General features: G+C 40.0%; 1 protein-coding gene across 3 annotated transcripts in view; it reads right to left on the bottom strand.

Annotated features, from left to right (window-relative positions):
* Nucleotides 1-1048: 1048 nt before the first annotated feature.
* The window catches only part of KCNH3 (potassium voltage-gated channel subfamily H member 3), a 166178-nt gene continuing 143328 nt past the window's right edge, over nucleotides 1049-23898 (bottom strand). For all 3 annotated transcript variants that reach the window (XM_075336943.1, XM_075336944.1, XM_075336945.1), the window contains 5 exons: nucleotides 21377-21594; nucleotides 11671-11918; nucleotides 7974-8059; nucleotides 2183-2244; nucleotides 1049-2032 (listed from right to left, as the gene is read on the bottom strand). In XM_075336943.1, the coding sequence (XP_075193058.1) occupies nucleotides 1562-2032; nucleotides 2183-2244; nucleotides 7974-8059; nucleotides 11671-11918; nucleotides 21377-21594 (1085 nt within the window). In that variant the 3' untranslated portion in view covers nucleotides 1049-1561. The remainder of the gene's footprint in view (nucleotides 2033-2182; nucleotides 2245-7973; nucleotides 8060-11670; nucleotides 11919-21376; nucleotides 21595-23898) is intronic.

Raw genomic sequence — 23898 nt, 5'->3', positions numbered from 1 at the left:
TCTTACATAGACAAAGGGTACCAACAATTTTGTCTGCATCTATATATTAGTAAGTATGCTATATATATATATTTGTGTTTTATTGTAGGATCAATGAGCTTTTCTGTAAGTGAAGAACCCCCATAACTGTGTTTTAGGGTGGTTAAATTTGGTGTTATCGTTCACACACACTCTCATACTGGTCATTAGAAGTTCAGCATGGCACCTCATGGCAGATAATTCTCTAACGCTCTGAAAAAAAAAAATGTTGCTTTACATAAAGATGGCCTAGGCCAGGGTTTCCCAACTCCAGTCCTCAAGGCACACCAACAGTGCATGTTTTCAGGATTTCCTTAGCATTGCACTGCTGTTGGAACCAGCACCTGGGCATGTAATTACATTAACACCTGTGCAATAGTAAGGAAATCCCAACAACCTGCCCTGTTGGTGGGCCTTGAGGACTGGAGTTGGGAAACACTGGCCTAGGCTATAAGAAGATTGCCAACACCCTGAAACTGAACAGCACGGTGATCAAGACCATCTAGCAGTTTAACAAGACATGTTCCACTCAAAACAGGCCTTGCCATGGTGGTCCAAAGTTGAGTGCACGTGGTCAGCATCATATTCAGAGGTTGTCTGGTCAAAATAGCCGTGTGCATGCTACCAGCATTCCTGTAGTGGTTAAATGGGTGGGGGAGGGGGTCAACCTGTCAGTGCTCATGCCATGTGCAGCACACACAATTTTGTGATGATACCCCATAACTGTGTTTTAGGGTGTAACTCCCTGAAGTTACGCTAGAAATAAAATGGATTTGCGTCCACATATCCAATTGTCCCATCTCCTCTAGTTGGCAGAAAATGCCTTTAATTTTGGCATCATCCTATGTGTTGGGGGGTAGGAAATTTTGAAAGCTTCATTGATTTAGAGACTTAATTTTTTTTATACGGAAACAGTGCATTACATGTGAGCTCCTGCAAAATGCAGTGTATTCAGTTTACTATGAGTCTGAATCCCCCATATGTGTTACTAGATGGTGTATGTGATTGGGTTAGGCTTACAATAATACCTTCTATGTTGCTTCTTTAGAGGTTGGCGCTTGCACATTCTTCTTATATATGTAGATATATAGTGTGACAGCTCTGGAAGGATATCTCATATAGTGTAGCATTGAATTTACATGAATGGGGTAGAGCTATAATACCAGACCCCGTCTAGGAACAATAGTGACACCATTGATGAAGAGGACTACAATCATTTTAATTTTATATGACACTCAAATAGAAGATATTGAAAACCTTTAAATAAAAAAAAATCCATTTGGAAAGGTTGATAAAGCTTTTTTGGTTTTCTACAAAGTTATGCTTGGGGGGGGTTTAAGATGGGTAAACTTTTGTTCAAGTTTTGGCTCAAGTATAAATAACTGGATTATGCCTGAGCTGCCCCGTTACTCCAAGTACAGCCAATTCTTCATTCTTCACGTCTTGTCAAGCAGAACATTGAACGGTCTTACATACAGTCTTCTCTTTCCAATCGTGATGTACTCCAGAACCGTGTTTCCTACGTTCCAAATACTGTTCCACCTCATCCTCGCGCTCCTGTTCCTTCCTCCCTAGACCAGCTTTCCGGATCTGTGTTGCTTCCTCTTTGTGGACGGATAAAGTGCATTTCTACAGAGTTCGTGTCAGTAGCAGGGTACGACTCCCCCATTACACCTGGCTGGATATGGTCTCTTTGTTCAAATCCTGTGCAATGCAACCACATAGGGGTAGGGGGAGCCCAAAGCCAAGATAAATGTCCTTCTGAGCAAGATGGGGAAGCACTGTGTATGTAACAGACCTGAGATGGTTTGTCTACTCGAGCAGGATGATAAAGTGAAGGACATGTACTTGTTGCATCTACTGGTGAATGTACCCCTCCCCCACAGTGTGTATGGAAGTCTCCTCCAAGGTGGCAGGATGATGGACTGCATGGCATTAAGGAAACATGAACTGCATGACGGAGGGACTGGAGGCCTTGTCTCAGCTCCTGCACTTGGCACGAAAGATCAGATACCTGGAAGAAAAGAGCAATATATGATGCTGTTATTATCGTGCCCTTTTTTCTGTAAAATTAAATTTAGAACTTGGATTACTGGCAACCTTCATTGCCATTGATATACAGTACTTGACTAATACAATTGTAGCCAGAGCACTAGTCACTTACCGCCTGACTGAGACGATCCATACTTTCAGAGGCTCTTGGTTCCGATGTCAACAATAAATGATCTGTTAATAGAATGAAGATGAGAAATTGCCTTGTTACATTTCCAGGAGGAATGAAGAAAATCATTCTAATGGGTTTGGCTTTATTTAGATGCTCTAGACACTCTAATATAGTGATTTTAAGCTTCTGTCTCTCTAGGTATTGTGACACTACAACTCCCAGTAGTTCTCCCATACTGCAGACTTCATTTCCTGAGGGTATCTGAAAAACTACTATGGACTTAGAATGGGTTTCATTGTTTCATTTTTATGGGCATATTTGTTTCCCTCCAAGCATCTTTGAGCTTCATATTTTATTTTCCTAGCACAGGACTGGTTCTGGATTACAGAATTAAAGGGAACCGATCATCAGGATTTTCATATATAAGCTAAAGCCAGTGCTACACCAGCACTATCAGGCTGATTCTATATATACCATTAGTGGTCAGCTCAGATGTTTAGGCTTTCAAATCCAAGAAAGTGAAGTTTATAAATTCGGCAGCTTCTTGAGTGACAGTTGCATCTGAGCAGATAATCTCTGGGTGGGTATTCATATCGATTCCCGCCCCTCTGCTGCCTGTTCCTCCCTCTATGGTAAGTATTATACAAACGATTCACTTTTTTTGAAAGACCTGTGGTGAGGTCATACCCATGTGACCAGAAGGGGCGAAAAAAGTGAATCGTTTGTATACTACTTACCATAGAGAACAGATAGAGGAACAACAGGCAGGGGGGTGGGAATCGATATAAATACCCACCCAGAAATTATCTGCTCAGATGCAACTGTCACTCAAGAAGCTGCTGAATTTATAAACTTTACTTTCTTGGATTTGAAAGCCTAAACATCTGAGCTGACCGTTGCAGGTATGTATAGAATCAGCCTGATAGTGCCAGTATAGCACTAGCTTTACCTTATATACGAAAATTCTGATGATTGATTCCCATTAACCCCTTCACGACCGGCCGATTTTTCGCTTTCCGTTTTTTTTTCGCCATTCTTTTTCTGAGAGACGTAACTTTTTTATTTTTCAGTCAATATGGTCATGTGAGGGCTCATTTTTTGCGGAACGAGCTGTACTTTTAAATGAAACCATCAGTTTTACCATATAGCGTACTGGAAAGGCAAAAAAATTCAAAATGCAGAAAAATTGCAAAAAAAGTGCGATAGCACTATGGTTTTTGAGATATTTTATTCACTGTGTTCACTATATGGTAAAACTGATGTGTAGGTTTGATGCCTCAGGTCAGTGCGAGTTCGTAGACACCAAACATGTATAGGTTTACTTTTATATAAAAGGTTAAAAAAAATCGGAAAAGTGACACACGTTTTACGCCATATGCCGTGACCCGTAGCGTTCTCATTTTTCGGGATCTATGGCTCAGTGATGGCTTATTTTTTGCATCTCAAGCTGACTTTTTAACGGTACCATTTTTGCGCAGATGCTACGTTTTGATCGCCTCTTATTGCATTTTGCGCAAAAGTTGTGGTGACAAAAAAACGTCGTTTTGGTGTTTGGAGTTTTTTTGCCGCTACGCCGTATACTAATCAGATTAATTAATTTTATATTTTGATAGATTGGGCGTTTCTGAATGCAGCGATACCAAATGTGTGTATATTTTTATTTTTTTTTTAACCCTTTAATTTTCAATGGGGCGAATGGGTGGTGATTTGAACTTTTAGGTTTTTTTGTTTTTTTTTTTAATTTTTTAAAACTATTTTTTAAAACTTTTTTTTATTTATTTTACTAGTCCCCCCTAGGGGGCTATTGCGATCAGCAATCCGATCGCTCTGCAGTATCTGCTGATCACAGCTACAAGGCTGTAAACAGCAGATACGCTCTCTTTCTCTTTTGCTGTGCCGCTGGCACAGCGAAAGTGAAAGCAAGTCAGGTGTAGTACAGGAGTCATCATATGACCCTGTGCTACCATGACAACTATCGGAAGTCACGTGATCGCGTCACGTGACTTCCGGTATCGGGCGGTAAGTAAAAGTTTACCGCGATCGCGCTTATAATGGCGCTGTCACATATTCACAGTGCCATATAAGGGGTTAAACGGCACGAGCAGATAACGATTCTGCTCGTGCCTAGCAGGCACACATCTCAGCTGTGAAAATCAGCTGAGATGTGTGCCGATCGCAGCATGATGCTGCCGGCAGACCGCGGGCAGTAACGTTATGACCGCTAGGACGTAATTTTACGGCCCGCGGTCGTTAAGAGGTTAAGCAGAACATTTTTGAGACACTGGGTCTTCTTTACCAAATTATGTTGGCAAAAAAGAAGGCCACATCCTATTCATTATGGTTACCTTCCCTTCTTGGTAATTTTAGATTTATCATTCTCAGTACGATCATGGGTTTTTTTTGTTTCCTTAATAAATATTTCCTTAGTATCGACTTTTTTAGCTCCATAATGGCTTTTTCAAATCATACCACAAACAAAGCGTGTTCCATCAATATACATGCATACATTTTTATATACAGTCATGGCTGATGTTTGCACTCTTGAAATTGTTCCAGAAAATGAAATATTTCTCCCAGAAAATGATTGCAATGACACGTTTTGTTCTACACGTTTATTTCCTTTGTGTGTATTGAAACAACACAATCCCACCCGAAAATAAGCATATGGGACATAATCTAACACAAACCGTAAACAACGACTGAACAAAATTGTTGGCACCTTTCCAAAATTGTGGATAAATAACTTTGTGTCAAGCATGTGATGTTCATTCAAACTCCCCTGTGGCAAGTAACAGGTGTGGGCAATATGAAAATCACAGCTGAAACCAGATAAAAAGGAGAAGTTGACTCAGTCTTTACATTGTCTGTGTGTGCCACACTAATAAGCATGGAGAACAGAAAGAGGAGAAGAGAACTGTCTGAGGACTTGAGAACCAAAATTGTTTAAAAATACCATCTCAATGTTAAAAGTCCATCTCTAAAAGTTGTTATGTTCCTTTGTCCATGGTGCACAACATAATCAAGAAGTTTACAACCCATGACATTGTAGCGTATCTCCTTGTACGAGGACAGCAGAGAAAAATTGATGAAAAGTTGCAATGCAGAATAGTCCAGATGGTGGATAAGCAGCCCCAATCAAGTTGCAAAGAAATTCAAGCTGTCCTGTAGGATCAGGGTGCTTCAGTGTCAGTGCAATCTATTCATCCACATTTGAATTAAATTAAATGCTATGGCAGGAGACCCAGAAGGACTCCACTGCTGACATAGAAAAAGCTAGACTGCAGTTTGTCAAAATGTACCTAAGCCAAAATCCTTCTGGGAAAGTTTCTTGTGGACAGATGAGATTAAGAGCATTTTAGTAAAGTACATCATTATACTGTTTACCGAAAATGGAATGAGGCCTACAAAAAAAAGAACACCGTGCCTACAGTCAAATATGTTGAAGGTTAAAAGATGTTTTGGGCTTGTTTTGCTGCCTTTGGCATTGGGTGGTGCCTTGAATGTGTGCAAAAAAAATCTGAAGATTACCAGAGGATTTTGGGTCGCAATGTAGTGCCCAGTGTCAGAAAGCTGGCTTTGCATCCTAGGTGATGGGTCTTCTAGCAGGATAATGACCCCAAACATACTTCAAGAAGAACCTAGAAATGGAAGGAAACAAAGCACTGGAGAGTTCTGAAGTGGCCGGCAATGAGAGACTGGATCTAAATCCCATTGAACACCTGTGGAGATTTCTAAAAATTGCTGTTTAGAGAAGGTTCTTACAACTATGAGAGACCCGTAGCAGTTTGCAAAAGAAGAGTGGCCCAAAATTCCAGTTGAGAGGTGTAAGAAGCTTGTTGATGGTTATAGGATTGCAGTTATTTATTCCAAAGACTGTGCAACCAAATATAAAGTTGGGGCGGCCCAACAATTTTGTCCAGCCCATTTTTTGGGTTTTGTGTGAAATTATGTTTGCCTCTTCTTTCTTTGTTGTTTTGTGTTGTTCCAATACACACAAAGGAAATAAACATATATAACACAACATGTAATTGCAATATAATTTTCTGGGAGAAACACTTCATTTTCTGAAACCATTTCAAGGGTGCCAACACATTTGGCCATAACTGTACCCATTCCCATTTCTCTCCCCATCACCCTCCTCGACAATTTGCCTGCCTCTTAAGTCAAAGATTATCCTGATTTATTGTATACCTAGTGCATGCTTGTTCATAGATTGCATTTATATATGACCTTTTCAAGAAGACATTTGATTCCGGGTTTGTGAGAACCAAGGTGTTCTTTCCATTCGCCTGCTTTCCTTACTCTCCTCTCACAGTGTGTGTCACCTGTTCTTAATTCTAGCAGCGCAAGATATCTGATATGATGTAATAACTCCTGATCCATAGGGCATCTTGGCGTAAGCCAGTTTTGTATTGTAGTTTGCTTTGCTGTCATCAAAACTATCATAAAACCCCTCATCTGTTATCAACACACAATCTTCAACACTAAAATTGCAATACTAAGAAGGACAAGCCATAAGGTTATGTAAAGTGAGGAAATGGCAGGTGGTGCTAAGATTTGCAAATAATCAAACTTTTAAGCACTTTGCTCCAAACTGTGGAAGTGGTGTAAAAAACAGTTTGAAAGCAAAAAAGTTTTTAGGCACATGACACCTCAAAAGTCAGCTGAAGTCTTGTGGGATGATTGTGTGATGCTTCTGTTCATCAACGTGACCGTTATTACTAAGATATCATTTAGTCTATCACTACGGCAGATCGCTGTGCACAAATCGTGGAATGTCAGCACTGTTCAGCGTTGTGTGTCCCAATGGTTCCAATAAATGCAACAAACTACAATGACAGCAAGAGGTGCAGAGAGACGGACCTCAGCAGGATGGATCATCAGACTAGAAGAATGCTGCGTAGTTATTAATCATGTGTGAGTGTGCGCACCACTGCTTAATACTCGATCAAGCTTCTGGGTGCTTGGGTACGTTTGGTACTTGGCACATCTGGGACATCATTGGTCAGAAATTGCAAAGTCAGCCGCCAGCAGAGGCGCTTGATAATTTGGGTGCTTAATAGTGTTGAGCGAGTAGTTAACTATTCATACTCGCTATGCTGGTAGCGAGTACTGTCTGCTACTCGCATATTCGTTACATGTAGCGGGCACAATGTAAGTCAATGGGAAATACTTGCTAAGTAGCGAGTAACCCGAAAGCCGTACTTTTCGTGTGAGTAGCAAATAGTACGGCTTTCGGGTTACTCGCTGTTTAGCAAGTATTTCCCATTGACTTACATTACGCTCGCTACTCATAACAAATATGCAAGTAGCGGGCAGTACTCACTAACAGCATAGTGAGTACGAATAGTTAACTACTCACTCAACACTAGTGCCTTAGTGCATTCAGAATGGCAGAACATTGCTAAAACAACCATTAAGAATCTCATTGATACCAAGGTGAGTAAGAGGGTTCTGCAGATGGCACTCATACTTGATACTGAATAAATCAAGATGTTTAAAAATGTTACATCTATTTTTTTCATCATTTGCATATTAGAAACATCTGTCAATCCTGTGATTTTCTTAATTCTAGAATTTTTCCTTGTATTTATAATTTAAATGTTATGGAGTTTAAATAGTTCTACTGTTGACATAGAGAAAAATCAGGTGGGAGCCCATGAACATCTCTATTGAAATAGTATCAATCTTCCCAAAACTTAATTATCCCTTCAGAGCACCAGAGACATTGCAGGTAAAGTTGCTCATCCCACAGATAACACAGGCTCTTCTATATACCTCTATCTCTTACCTGAAGTGTCTTGAAGGCTACTGCAGTTTGAAAACGTGAACTTCTGTTGGACTAAACCGGATGTGCCTTCTTTTCCATCCACAACCCTGTAGAAAGACCACCCGTAAACGTGATTTTAATAAATTAACTTTACCGTTTATACAAAATGGACTTTTTCCAGCTCTGTTTGAAGGACAGGAATGTACAATTTTTCTTAGGCGCTGTCGTCAGATGAGTTGGAAGTGCTAACCTCAGTTGTCCTCATCAGTTCCAAAAAAATTAAATAAAACAGCACTGCCCATAATTGACCACTACTCCATTCCTTCTCTTTGCGTGACTGAGGAGGATCTCTTTTCTGGTGATTGATGGGTTCCCCATCAATAAGACATTTGTCATCTATTTCATGAATAAGTGGTAAATATCCCAAGTCAGAAAACAACTTTGATACAGTCTATAGTAATTTCTAATTTTGAGCAGAGGTTGTCTTTAACATTTGTAGTTATAGTATATCACAAAAAGGAGTACACCCCTCACATTTTTGTAAATATTTTATTATATCTTTATGAGACGAGACTGAAGATATGACACTTTGATACAATGTAAAGTAGTCAGTGTACAGATTGTATAACAGTCTACATTTGATGTACCCTCTAAATAACTCAACAAACAGCCTACAGAGGTAAGTTCAAGCCTGGACCAGGGAAATGCAGTGGATGTTGTGTATATGGACTTTTCAAAAGCTTTTGATACGGTGCCACACAAAAGGTTGGTACATAAAATGAGAATAATGGGGATAGGGGAAAATATATGTAACTGGGTTAAAAACTGGCTCAGTGATAGGAAACAAAGGGTGGTTATTAATGGTACGTACTCGGACTGGGTCTCAGTTCATAGTGGGGTACCACAGGGGTCAGTATTGGGCCCGCTTCTTTTCAACATATTTATAAATGACCTTGTTGGGGGCATGCGGAGTAGAATTTCAATATTTGCAGATGATACTAAACTCTGCAGGGTAATCAATACAGAGGAGGATAATTTTATATTACAGGGAGATTTATGTAAATTGGAGGATTGGGCTGAGAAGTGGCAATTGAAGTTTAATGTAGATAAATGTAAGGTCATGCACTTAGGTAGAGGAAATAACATTTATGATTATGTACTTAATTGTAGAACACTGGGTAAAACAGACACAGAAAAAGACTTGGGTGTATGGGTGGATGGTAAACTTCACTTTAGTGGACAGTGTCAGGCAGCTGCTGCCAGGGCTAATAAAATAATGGGATGTATTAAAAGAGGTATAAGTGTTCATGAAAAAAATATAGTTCTACCTCTGTACAAGTCACTAGTGCAACCGCACTTAGAATACTGTGTACAATTCTGGTCACCGATATATAAGAAGGACATAGCTGAACTGGAGAGGGTGCAAAGAAGAGCGACCAAGATTATTAGAGGAATGGGGGGGCTGCAATACGAAGACAGGTTATTAAACTTGGGGTTATTTAGTCTGGAAAAACGAAGGCTTAGGGGAGATCTAATCACAATGTATAAATATATGAGGGGACAGTACAGAGACCTTTCCAAAGATCTATTTACACCTAGGCCTGCGACTGGAACACGGGGGCATCCGCTACGTCTTGAGGAAAGAAGGTTTAATCATAATCACAGACGAGGATTCTTTACTGTACGAGCAGTGAGACTATGGAACTCTCTGCCGCATGATGTTGTAATGAGTGATTCACTACTAACATTTAAGCAGAGCCTGGATGCCTTTCTTGAAAAATTTAATATAACCAGTTATGTATATTAGATTTTATGACAGGGTATTGATCCAGGGAACTAGTCTGATTGCCGGATGTGGAGTCAGGAAGGACATTTTTTCCCCATTGGAACTTGTTTGCCACATTGGGGTTTTTTGCCTTCCTCTGGATCAACATGTTAGGCTACGGGTTGAACTAGATGGACTTAGAGTCTCCCTTCAACCTTAAAAACTATGATACTATGAAACTATGATACTATGTCTAAACCACTGGAAACAGAAGTTAGTTTACCCCTATGTGAAAATGGCCAAATTATGCCCAAAGTGTCAATATTTTGTGTCAACATTATTTTCAAGCACTGACTTAACTCTCTTGGGCATGGAGTTCACTAGAGCTTCACAAGAGCCACTGAAATCCTCCATGATGACATCACAAAGCTGGTGGATGTTACAGACCTTGTGCTCCTCCACCTTCTGTTTGATGATGCCCTACAGATGCTCAGTAGGGTTTAGGTCTGGATACATGCTTGGCCAGTCCAGCACCTTTACCCTCAATTTCTTCAGCAAGGCAGCGGTCGTCTTGGAGGTGTATTTAGAGTCATTATCATGTTTGAAAACTAACCTGTGGCCAGTTTCCGAAGGGAGGGGATTATACTCTGCTTCAGTATGTCACAGTACATGTTGGCTTTCATGGTTCCCTCAATGACCTGTAGCTCCCCACAGCTGGCAGCACTCATGCAGCCCCAAACCATGACACTCCCACCACCATGCTTGACTGCAGGCAAGACACAGTTGTCTGTATTCCTCACTTTCTTACCGCCACATGCTTGACACCATTTGAACCAAATAAGTTTATCTTGTTTTCATCACACCAAGAGGATTCCTGCGGCTCCTGTGAAGCTCTAGTGAATTCCATGCCCAAGGGAGTTAAGGCAGTGTTTGTAAATAATGGTGGCCACGCAAAATATTGAAACTCTGGGTACAATTTGGCTATTTTCACTTAGGTGTGTACTCACTTTTGTTGCCAGCGGTTTAGACATGTTGAGTTATATCAAGGTAACACCACATTTTCACTGTTATACAAACTGTACACGGACTACTTTACATTGTATCAAACTGTAATATCTTCAGTGTTGTCCCAGTTTTGTGATATATTATAAACTATATTTTTGTTAACTTGTGGTTTAATCTGGAACTTAGAAATAGAAGAACCATATATGGAACCCCAAAGTGAAAATGTTTCTTCCTGGGTTTCCTCCTTATTACACCGTTATACAGCTTTACATAGCACATTACAATGTTGTCAGGAATAGTAACTCTTTCCTGGTAACAGCTATATAAAGAGTTACCGGAACAAAAACTGGGGAGTGACATCTCTTTCATAGATATGACAACAACAAAAAAGTATAGGGCCTGCACATCTTTAGTACTGAATTAATGTACAGGTACACAAATATGCTATGTGGCCAATATACAGACATATACATAACACGATGCGTCAGCACACTGTGATTAATGAATACATGAACTCCAATATTGCTACAAATGTTAAAAACACAAGGTATCACACAGCATCCAACCACATCAAGGTGCAACTAAATATAGATGGCTCCTATTAGAGGTACACCTTGACGTGGTTGGATGGCTTTTATGCTCTTTGATAAAAAACGCTAATTAGGTACCTTACGTTTGTAACATTTATAGCAATACTGGAGTTCATCTATTCATTAATCGCATAGTGCTGCAGGGATGTGTGCACGATCACCAAGTATAGTGCACCTGTCATTCTAATCATGGAAAAAGTGTAAGGGGGTTTGGTCAAATGAACATGTACAATATTTCGCTGCCCTGTGAGATTTCTAGAAATTTCAAACACATGAAACCCAATTTTTTTTTATTAAAAATAACTCTGCTCTCATTGATTTGAGCTTTCCTAGTTAGAAGTATTTTCTGACTTCTTACCTTGGGCTTAGATCTGGTGGCCGGGTACAGGGCATAAGTGGTATTTGCAGCTCAGTAGCACAGCCCTTCCGAGGTGTGTGAATGGGTGTCACTTCCTGAGACATATTTTCAGTACTGTAATTCGAAAACCGAGATGGGGAGAATCGAAGTCGGGGAGATGATTTTGGGGTAAGCAGAGAAGCATTTACATTCGATGACACATCTTTTGGTGGATCTTTTGTAGGATACTGCTGCGTATGGATTTCACACTAGAACACAGAGCACCATAAAGCTGTTACTATATAGTTTTACAGGAGGTTATTATTTAAAGGCGTTGTTCATTGTCTGACAAAATTGAAGCAAAGGCTGGTAATGCTCTAATATAATAATCTAAGTATTTGTTGAAGCCTAGGCTGCTCCAGTGCTACAACTCTGCGGCTCTTCTCTGATTGTTTACAGGGCTGCATAGATCAAGTTTCATCTACAATGTGATTGCTGCTGACAATCATTGGCCTCAACAGTCTTGTTCTGTCTACCTTAGTATCACCACTGAGGCCAGTGTTTGCTTGCAGCAGTCACGTCTTGTAGGAAGCTATGTATCAAAGACAGGTGGGAGAATATGAAGACAGCACTGATGTGGTATTGATTTCATTGGTTTGCGCATGTACCATTATGTTTGGGTCTTTTAATGAAGAGAAAATAAAGTATAGATTTTTTGAGCAACTTTTGTTCTATTTATTAGTGGAAGTAATGCATATTTTGTTTTCTAACAGCATTTTCCCCCTTTTTGACTCAATTTTGTCCAAGAATGGACAACCCCTATGCCAATAGCATAATGCATACTTTTCAAAGAGGATTTCTCACTTGGGGCTCATTCAGACAACCGTTCCGTTTGTCCTGGTCAGTTCCTGTTTTTTTGCGGCCCTACTGACAAGACCATCTTTTTAATGTGTTTGGTGTAGTATCTGATGGCACACGGAAGCACCTCCGTACGTCATCACTTCCTACAAAAAAACACATCGGATGCCGTATATCCGTTCCGTTATTATGGAACATGTCCTATTCTGTTCCGCAAATGTGTACCATGACTCAATACAAGTCAATAGGTCCGCAAAATCCCCGGAAGCTGCACGGAAGCATTTCTGTGTGGCCTCCGTCTATCGGTGCCCCTGCAGTCTGTGTCCCACTTTCTGGTCCGTGAAAAAAAATGGAAGGCACACGAATGACACACGGACAATATATACGGATTGGATACAGATGTCACACGGATGTCACACGGATGCATCTGTGGAAAAATAAAACTGTTTTTTGCAGATTGCAAAAACGGGACAGTCGTGAGAATGTAGCCTTAACAATATTCTGCTTTGTTCCATTTCTCTGTTATCCTACTTGGAAATGCATTAGTAAATTAAGACTTGAATGTTTATACCTTCTTGGCAAGGAGGTACATTCTTATATTTTCATCCAATATAGAGAGAGAATGGCACTCACCAGGTATTGCTGTATAAAATCGTGTTTATTCGGATCTGGAGGTTACATGTGCAGGGCAAGTGGGTGGGGAGGGAGAGCTATGCACGTCCGACGACGGCCGTTTCGCACTTCCAAAGTGCTTCAGCTGGTCTGGATGAACATGACATCATGTCCGTTTTTAACCACATAGCCTATGTGGCTGATGTCAGACAATTAAAGTGAATTAAAAACATTAAATATCAACATATCTTAGAAATGCAGCAGTAGAAAAATACAAATACAAGATATACTTTTCCATAATGGAGAAAAATCCGGAAAAATTATCCCAGGAACACACTTAAATCAATCTTATCATTCAGACCTAAAGGACCTGTGGCATTAAATTTCATTATAAATTCTGCCTCTCTTCTAAGCAGCGACTTATGGGTATCGCCCCCTCTAGCTGCAGGTTCGACTAAGTCAATCCCTGCAAAGGTCAGCACGTTGCAATCTGCATCATGATAATTTTTTATATGATTGATTAAACGCATAGACCCTATTCCACTCGCAATGGAGTTCCTGTGTTCCCTGAACCTGATAAATAACTGTCTTATAGTTTTGCCAATGTAGAAATAATGGCAAGGACAATATATGACATATACTACCATTTTAGTCCTACAGGTAATCAGATGCCTAACCCTGTGTGTATGACCTCCAATATCTAAAACTCTGCCCGTTTTATGGGAGGTACAGAACGAGCAATTGCCGCATCTGAAATTGCCTATCGGACCAAGATGGTGCAACCATGATTTAGGAGGCATATAGCGCCTCTTGACCAATATGTCACCGATATTTTTACAGCGCCTATGAGTCAATAGGGGCTTATTAAGCGCCATTTCTTTCAATTCCTGGATCCCTTCAATAATGTGCCAGTTTTTATTTATAATTGTTTTTATCATTCGGTCCATAGGGCCATACTTAAAATTAAAAACAAAACGGTTCAATTGTTTTTTGCCACATTTACTGTATGATTTTTCCTTTTGTTGGTTGTCAGAACGAAATTTAATTTCTGCTTCTTTCTGTATCTGATCAATAAGATTGAGGGGGAAACCTCTTTCAAGGAATCTATGTCTCAAATCAAGGGTCTGGGCTTTTAATCTATCTGGACTGTTAGTAATCCTATTAAGCCTTAAAAATTGTCCAAAAGGGACAGATTGCAGTACGTGTCCTGGGTGAGCACTTTCATAATGCAATAATGCGTTCACTGTGGCAGGTTTTCTATAGAGCTCTCGTATAATCCTCCCATCCTGGGCAGTTAATTTGACATCCAGGAACTCTATAGTCTGACCCCCAAATAGATGTGTGAACAGCATATTGTAATCATTATGTACATTCAGGTATGTCACAAAGGACTCGAATTGCTCCCTGTCCCCATCCCAGACAATCAGTATGTCGTCGACAAAGCGTAAATATTTTCTTATATGCTTTATATAAGGATTGTTGGAACTGTAAATCAAATTGTCTTCCAAATGCGCCAGGAAAAGGTTTGCGAGGGTACAAGCCACAGGAGTCCCCATGGCTACCCCGCTGCTCTGTAAGAACCAGGTATGGCCAAATTTAAAGGTGTTATTTTTCAGAATAAATGTCAGAGCTTGCTCTACAAAATTTATAAGAAGATTATCCTCACCTAGCCCCTTCAGCATATCTATTATGGTGCTAACACCTAGTTGTTGTGGTATTCTGGTGAAAAGGCTTTCTACATCCAGTGAAGCCCAGCAGAATGTTTCTTGCCACTCAAAATGCTCTAGCTGTTTCACCAGATCACTTGTATCCCTCACAAAGGAAGGAATAGTCTCTAATAATGGGTGTAGCAACCAATCTAGATATGCCGATAGGGGCTCGGTGAGGGACCCTGACCCCGATACTATGGGTCTCCCTGGTGGCCTAGATTCAGATTTGTGTACTTTAGGTAACCAATACCAATGTGGTTTGGTTGGAAAAGGGGGGAACAATTTTTCCGCCCTATTACTTGTAATAAAACCTGCCGTCACCTGCCCATTCAGAAAACTACGTAATTTCTCTTTCAATCTAGTTGTAGGGTCACTGTCTAGTTTCTGATATACAGATTGATTGTTAAGGTGATGTTTTGCCTCTTCTAAATAATAATCAGTGGATAAAAGGACCGTGGCTCCACCTTTGTCAGCCTTCCTTATGGTGACATCCTTCAATAATTTAATTTTTTCCAAAGCAATTTTTTCAACTACAGATAGGTTGTTCTTCAAGGAGGGATATTTTAAAGCTCTCATGTCTTTCATTACAACTTCATAAAACAAGTCAATGCTATTCCCCGGGGATACCGGTGGAAAAAATGTTGATTTGATCCCTCCTGAAAAACATGTATCTGTTTTTGATTTGTTTTTAATCATTGGTAATAATGTTGTATCTACATTGTCGTCTGTCAAACTCAGAAGATGCAATGCGTCATCTGCGACCTTACTGATCTCAGAACCCTGTTATGAAAAACCCAGGGGGCCTATATGACACTGTCTCTCACTAATGCGATTTTTCTCAGTGTCTTTATCTATGGTAGAAAAATGTTTTTTTAAATGCAGTTTCCGGCAGGCCTTATACAAATCAATCTCAAAGTCCACTAAATCAAAAGGTTCTGGAACACAAAAATTTAGACCTTTCTCAAGGACTGAGATCATATCAGCATCCAAAATATGCTATATTAATAATATTTGATATTTAATGTTTTTAATTCACTTTAATTGTCTGACATCAGCCACATAGGCTGAGTGGTTAAAAACGGACATGATGTCATGTTCATCCAGACCAGCTGAAGCACTTTGGAAGTGCGAAACGGCCGTCGTCGGACGTGCATAGCTCTCCCTCCCCACCCACTTGCCCTGCACATGTAACCTCCAGATCCGAATAAACACGATTTTATACAGCAATACCTGGTGAGTGCCATTCTCGCTCTATATTGGATGTTGCATAGTCTTTTTCATGTGCACCCCAGATTTGCTCTGATTCATACAGCCGCATGGACTTAATTGCCGCATAGTGCGGAGTGGTGCCCCGGTTCTTTCTTCTCCCAATACTGAAGTTTACTGGCTCTTTTACCGGCATGCACGTTCCAAAAAAGCACTGCTGAACACAATTTTTCAGTCCTTAGAGATTGTATAGTGGATGGCCGAATCAGTAACTATGGAGGTCAGTGAATCGAATGGCAATGGACCTGGTATCCTGGCGGGGAGGGAAGACGCTTGCACGTTTTTCTTAGAATGTGACAGTAAAGCTGATGCAGACATCCTAAGTGTTAAAACACTGGAACACAAAATCTCAAATCTGGCAGAAAAAGAGATTTCATTATTTTGGTCAGTACAATCTTTGAGATCGTATAAAGACTGCAAAAGGGTTCCAAGAGGACTCAGAGTTATGAAAGCTATCTCCTTTTACCAAGATGATACAGAGTTTAAACAATTGTGGAATGAAGTACAAACAGAGTGCTCTCTTAAATTCCTGGATCTTGTACTGCAAAAAAATGAGCAGGAACACACAAAAATAACCACAGAATTAATCCGATTGAGGAAAGAACTTGAAACACGTCTCTCAAAAGAACAATGGAATCGTTTTTTACAAAATCTGGATAAAAAACTAATCCCTTATCAGTCTGTTGTCAAAGAACGAAAAAAAGAAAAATTTTTGCGAGATAAAATAGATTATGATACGAACAATGTCTTTAAATGGAATAAAAATAATGAAATTCCCCCCTTTTTTAAAAAAGGCAGATCAAAGAAAAAATTTAATAAGGCTGCAAATAATAAAAGATCAGCATGGACAACAGATTCTGATTCTAGCGGCCAAGATGAACCTCCACCCTCAAAGAGAAAGTTCAGTGAGGATAGAACAGCAAACAATACATCCATTAACCCTTTAGAAGGAGGACAAGAAGAGGCCGGGGGAGAAACAAGCGAACAGTTAACGGGAAAAAGAAAGAATGTGTCGTGGAGAGACTAACACCTTGCATCCCAGATAAAAAGAAAAAAATATACAACCTCACTGAGCATATTTTGGATGCTGATATGATCTCAGTCCTTGAGAAAGGTCTAAATTTTTGTGTTCCAGAACCTTTTGATTTAGTGGACTTTGAGATTGATTTGTATAAGGCCTGCCGGAAACTGCATTAAAAAAAACATTTTTCTACCATAGATAAAGACACTGAGAAAAATCGCATTAGTGAGAGACAGTGTCATATAGGCCCCCTGGGTTTTTCATAACAGGGTTCTGAGATCAGTAAGGTCGCAGATGACGCATTGCATCTTCTGAGTTTGACAGACGACAATGTAGATACAACATTATTACCAATGATTAAAAACAAATCAAAAACAGATACATGTTTTTCAGGAGGGATCAAATCAACATTTTTTCCACCGGTATCCCCGGGGAATAGCATTGACTTGTTTTATGAAGTTGTAATGAAAGACATGAGAGCTTTAAAATATCCCTCCTTGAAGAACAACCTATCTGTAGTTGAAAAAATTGCTTTGGAAAAAATTAAATCATTGAAGGATGTCACCATAAGGAAGGCTGACAAAGGTGGAGCCACGGTCCTTTTATCCACTGATTATTATTTAGAAGAGGCAAAACATCACCTTAACAATCAATCTGTATATCAGAAACTAGACAGTGACCCTACAACTAGATTGAAAGAGAAATTACGTAGTTTTCTGAATGGGCAGGTGACGGCAGGTTTTATTACAAGTAATAGGGCGGAAAAATTGTTCCCCCCTTTTCCAACCAAACCACATTGGTATTGGTTACCTAAAGTACACAAATCTGAATCTAGGCCACCAGGGAGACCCATAGTATCGGGGTCAGGGTCCCTCACCGAGCCCCTATCGGCATATCTAGATTGGTTGCTACACCCATTATTAGAGACTATTCCTTCCTTTGTGAGGGATACAAGTGATCTGGTGAAACAGCTAGAGCATTTTGAGTGGCAAGAAACATTCTGCTGGGCTTCACTGGATGTAGAAAGCCTTTTCACCAGAATACCACAACAACTAGGTGTTAGCACCATAATAGATATGCTGAAGGGGCTAGGTGAGGATAATCTTCTTATAAATTTTGTAGAGCAAGCTCTGACATTTATTCTGAAAAATAACACCTTTAAATTTGGCCATACCTGGTTCTTACAGAGCAGCGGGGTAGCCATGGGGACTCCTGTGGCTTGTACCCTCGCAAACCTTTTCCTGGCGCATTTGGAAGACAATTTGATTTACAGTTCCAACAATCCTTATATAAAGCATATAAGAAAATATTTACGCTTTGTCGACGACATACTGATTGTCTGGGATGGGGACAGGGAGCAATTCGAGTCCTTTGTGACATACCTGAATGTACATAATGATTACAATATGCTGTTCACACATCTATTTGGGGGTCAGACTATAGAGTTCCTGGATGTCAAATTAACTGCCCAGGATGGGAGGATTATACGAGAGCTCTATAGAAAACCTGCCACAGTGAACGCATTATTGCATTATGAAAGTGCTCACCCAGGACACGTACTGCAATCTGTCCCTTTTGGACAATTTTTAAGGCTTAATAGGATTACTAACAGTCCAGATAGATTAAAAGCCCAGACCCTTGATTTGAGACATAGATTCCTTGAAAGAGGTTACCCCCTCAATCTTATTGATCAGATACAGAAAGAAGCAGAAATTAAATTTCGTTCTGACAACCAACAAAAGGAAAAATCATACAGTAAATGTGGCAAAAAACAATTGAACCGTTTTGTTTTTAATTTTAAGTATGGCCCTATGGACCGAATAATAAAAACAATTATAAATAAAAACTGGCACATTATTGAAGGGATCCAGGAATTGAAAGAAATGGCGCTTAATAAGCCCCTATTGACTCATAGGCGCTGTAAAAATATCGGTGACATATTGGTCAAGAGGCGCTATATGCCTCCTAAATCATGGTTGCACCATCTTGGTCCGATAGGCAATTTCAGATGCGGCAATTGCTCGTTCTGTACCTCCCATAAAACGGGCAGAGTTTTAGATATTGGAGGTCATACACACAGGGTTAGGCATCTGATTACCTGTAGGACTAAAATGGTAGTATATGTCATATATTGTCCTTGCCATTATTTCTACATTGGCAAAACTATAAGACAGTTATTTATCAGGTTCAGGGAACACAGGAACTCCATTGCGAGTGGAATAGGGTCTATGCGTTTAATCAATCATATAAAAAATTATCATGATGCAGATTGCAATGTGCTGACCTTTGCAGGGATTGACTTAGTCGAACCTGCAGCTAGAGGGGGCGATACCCATAAGTCGCTGCTTAGAAGAGAAGCAGAATTTATAATGAAATTTAATGCCACAGGCCCTTTAGGTCTGAATGATAAGATTGATTTAAGTGTGTTCCTGGGATAATTTTTCCAGATTTTTCTCCATTATGGAAAAGTATATCTTGTATTTGTATTTTTCTACTGCTGCATTTCTAAGATATGTTGATATTTAATGTTTTTTATTCACTTTAATTGTCTGACATCAGCCACATAGGCTATGTGGTTAAAAACGGACATGATGTCATGTTCATCCAGACCAGCTGAAGCACTTTGGAAGTGCGAAACGGCCGTCGTCGGACGTGCATAGCTCTCCCTCCCCACCCACTTGCCCTGCACATGTAACCTCCAGATCCGAATGAACACGATTTTATACAGCAATACCTGGTAAGTGCCATTCTCTCTCTATATTGGATGTTGCATAGTCTTTTTCATGTGCACCCCAGATTTGCTCTGATTCATACAGCCGCATGGACTTAATTGCCGCATAGTGCGGAGTGGTGCCCCGGTTCTTTCTTCTCCCAATACTGATTCTTATATTTTCTTATGCTATCCAAGCCCTATTGACCAGAGGAATGCTAACAGAACGCTGGAGAAAAATGCACCAAAAAAAGGCATGCGCCTTGTTATGAAGTCGGTAAACCTTTTAGCTGCTAATCAGGGACTGGTGTGCACTTCTGGAGCAATTTATATAATCTTTCTGGTGTAAATTCTGATAAATTTGTCAGGTACACTCACCCACATCTTATCTCGCCAAGCTCTGCCCACTTTTGCAAAAGTTGACAGAGATAGCCAGGACTTGCCAAAAATGAAAAAAGTAGCAAAAATTGTGCGCAAATATAAGGAAACAACTGTATGAATGAAGACTTGGGGGTTCAATTTTTCACTCTTTCCAAGGTGAATTAACGGAAGATGCTCCAGCAGTAACTAAAGCAGACATGTTTGGAGCGCGGACAGATTCTTCTAAAAATCTAATTTTATAAACTCTAGACTTCCACATATTCTCCTCCTTTGGTTCATCTCTTGTTTAATTAAAATAAAACATTTCTCTTAGGCCTCATGCACACGTTGAGTATTTGATGAGTTATTTACTTAAGTATTTCCACTGTCGGACACAGACAGAAGAGGGCCCTTGTGCAAGATGAATATATGGGCCATTTGAAACCCAAGAGTTTGTCTTATTGCACAGTTCCATCTGTTTGGAGGTAGAAATTGGCCCCATTACCGCTTGGGCCTCTGTGGCGCTGCACAGGTTGTACCAGTGATATGTCCGCCCCTGAATATTGGTAAGCCAAAACCAGGAATGGAAAATTTAAAGGAAACACATCACGACTTCTGCTTTTTTTTTTTTTACCCACTCCTGGTTTTGGTATACTAATACTGAGGTAAAAAAACTCAACAAATACTCAACATATGCACGTGGCCTTCCATGCCTCAAATACTCGTTCAATGTGTAACTACTGTTGCCCGTCACTGGCCACAATCATATAAGTGGGATTAACATACCTTTTAAGGCTGGAGTCACACTTGCAAGTGACTTGTGAGTGACTCACGCGAGTCTCACATCGCATCACCCGGCATGGCCACACACTCTCCTGACAGGAGCTGGTCGGCTACATGTATTTCTATGCAGCTGAGACGCTCGTGTCTGGAGAGCATTAGGCCATGCCGGGTGATGCAATGTGAGACTCTTACGAGTCACTCGCAAGTGTGACTCTGGCCTTACAATACAAATGTCTATTTTATCTTGAATAGCCAAATTACTTTTTTTTGCAAACCTTTAAGATGTAACCATTTGGAAATATTAGGAACATTTCAAGAATATTTGAGAAACATTTGTTGCATTACACAAGGTCCATTTTACTGTATATTAGTACCATTTTGGTTGCATTGCCGGCTGGTGTTACTTACCTCCGGCTCACATCTGTTGCTTCCCAAGTTATAACTGAGCTGTTGTGTTATCTGACTTGTGAATTTATAGGCATATTCTGGATAGAGTGATAACGTGTCACGAAGTCCCTTCAGACTTATCCCCTGAAGATCGCAATATGTCAATCCTTTGACATCAGCGTTTGCTTTAATCACCGAGTCTTCAAAAGAAACCTCACATCCAATCAGGTCACCTTTGCCTATAATTAAATATACATTCAATAACCCTGATCATTACAATATCTAATTAATGACCTCATCTGTAATACAAGTCCTATACATTATAGCCGAAAGAGTTTCCCCAGTTCCTTTCTCTCATGCGCAATGGTGTTTACTGCCGCACAATTCAGTCTTGGTGATCCTTGGTTATATTGGCAGTATAAATTGACATATGGAGTGTGAATGAGATTTATTCAAATAATGTAATAAGCAGCAAATTTTCGGCCTGCGCATTCACTCCATGGGAATTTACCGTGGTATAATCCACAACAAATGAGACATGAACTTCAATCAATATCCCCCAGTGTTGATGCACTGTATTAGAAAAATGTCAAAAAAGTTCTGAATCCAACAGGACCAGGCAGAAGAGGACAAATCATTGGTGTAACCTGTGCGGTCGCAGAGGGGCCAAAAAGACCATGGGGTCCACTTGCACCTCCAAAATGGCTTTTGTCACCGAGACATAATGGGTTCATTTAATGTTCTTGCACAGAGACCCTATGGAGTTGACCAAGTATGAATAATGTACTCTCATATCATTATGAATGATTTCTTTATATACAATGCTTAAAATTTATAAAATCATCATACACATCAGTGGTTTCCAACCTCTCTTATTTCGAGAGCAATGTGCAGCCGTGAGAGATGGTCGTGAACTACATTGTATGATAGAACACTTTGTGTAGCTAAATCCGTTACCACCTCAAAGAATAATGGAAGTAAAAGAAGGTTGTGATGCACCCGCGAAATACTGTGATTCGCAAGTCACAAAAAAGCAGTACATAAATGCTTAAAAAGAACGAACATAACTACAGTGAAAAACAACTTGCTGTACATATGTCAAGTATTTTGAGCTTCCTTCACCCGTTTCACAACCATGCTAGCAATATCATTTTCCAGGTCAGTACAGTTTTGCAGATACCAAACATGAATCTATTTTTTTTTATATTTAACTGGTGAAAAATATTTGAGAAATTTTTTTAAAAAATGTGCTTGTGTCGCTACTTTCCGACACCTGTAATGCTTTTAATTTTTGGGATATTGGACTGTGTGAGGGCTTGATTTTTGCACCCTGAGCTGACGTTTTTAATTATCCCATTTTGGGGAAAATAACATTTTTAATCGCCTCTTACTGCATTCTTTTACAATATTATGGCAGCCAAAAAAATAGCTCTGGTGCTTTGATTTGGGTTTTTTATTATGTCGTTTATTGATTGGGTTAATTTATTTTATGTTTGATAGATCAGACTTATGAACACAGCAATACCAATTGTGTACTTTTGTAAAAATTGCTTTATTATGTAATGGGGGGGGGTAATTTAAACCTGTACATTTTTAAATTTTTACTGTATTTGTTAGTTACCTTACATGATATGAACTTACGATCATTTGATTGCTTATACTGTGCCTAAAAGTGCATCAGCACTCCTATGTAGAGATGAGCGAACCTTCATTCTCGAGGCTTGGGGTTCTGGCTCGTAAAATGGCGTGAAAATCCCTGTGGTGAGATCTTAGAATGCAGAATATAAGTCAAATTTGAGCCAATCCACTTCCCGCAGTGTGCACAATGCTGCGCACCACTCAGAAACGAGCACAATGCGATACTCACAGCGTCATTTTTCGGAGCCTGAACCCTGAGCCTCAAGAATGAAGGTTCGCTCATCTCTACTCCTATGTGTAGTGAAAATCGCTGTCTCCTATGAACAGAAGCTAAACGTTGGCTTTCATAGGAGAACCATCATGACAAGCACAGGGATTCTTTAGCAGAACCCCAGTTGTCATGGCAACCCATCAGCACCTCGTAATCATGGCATAGGCACACTGATGGGAGTGTTGAGTGATGCGCCCTGGCGCTTTAAGGATTGACAGCTGCACTTAATGCAATTAAACAGCTGTTAACATATTTTTATACATACAAACTGCAGAAAACTACCCTGCTTTTACAAAAATAAGCCCTCTCCAAAAATAAACCCTAGCTGGATTTTTAGGGATTTTTGGAGAAGGCTTTAAAGAAAACCTACTCCAAAAATAAGCCCTAGTTAGACAACGCCTCCAAAGCTAGGCTATGTCACTAACATCACGGAGACATAACCTAATGCTGGAGGCAATGGAATAGGCATAATGTAGCTCCCAAATCATCCAGCCGCTTCCTCCCATGGCAGGGTAAAATCTGCTCATCCGAATCCTCAGTGTTGTCACCTGGTTCCCACCTTCTGGCCGGTACTGTGCTATGATGTTTGCTTGGTTGCCGCTCACGAGTCCCGTCTCTTGAATGCTGCCTCCTG

Source organism: Anomaloglossus baeobatrachus, chromosome 2 (assembly GCF_048569485.1).
Source record: "Anomaloglossus baeobatrachus isolate aAnoBae1 chromosome 2, aAnoBae1.hap1, whole genome shotgun sequence".
NCBI lineage: Eukaryota > Metazoa > Chordata > Amphibia > Anura > Aromobatidae > Anomaloglossus > Anomaloglossus baeobatrachus.
Note: the sequence above shows the minus strand (reverse complement) of the source record. Positions and strands in the feature narration are given on the sequence as shown.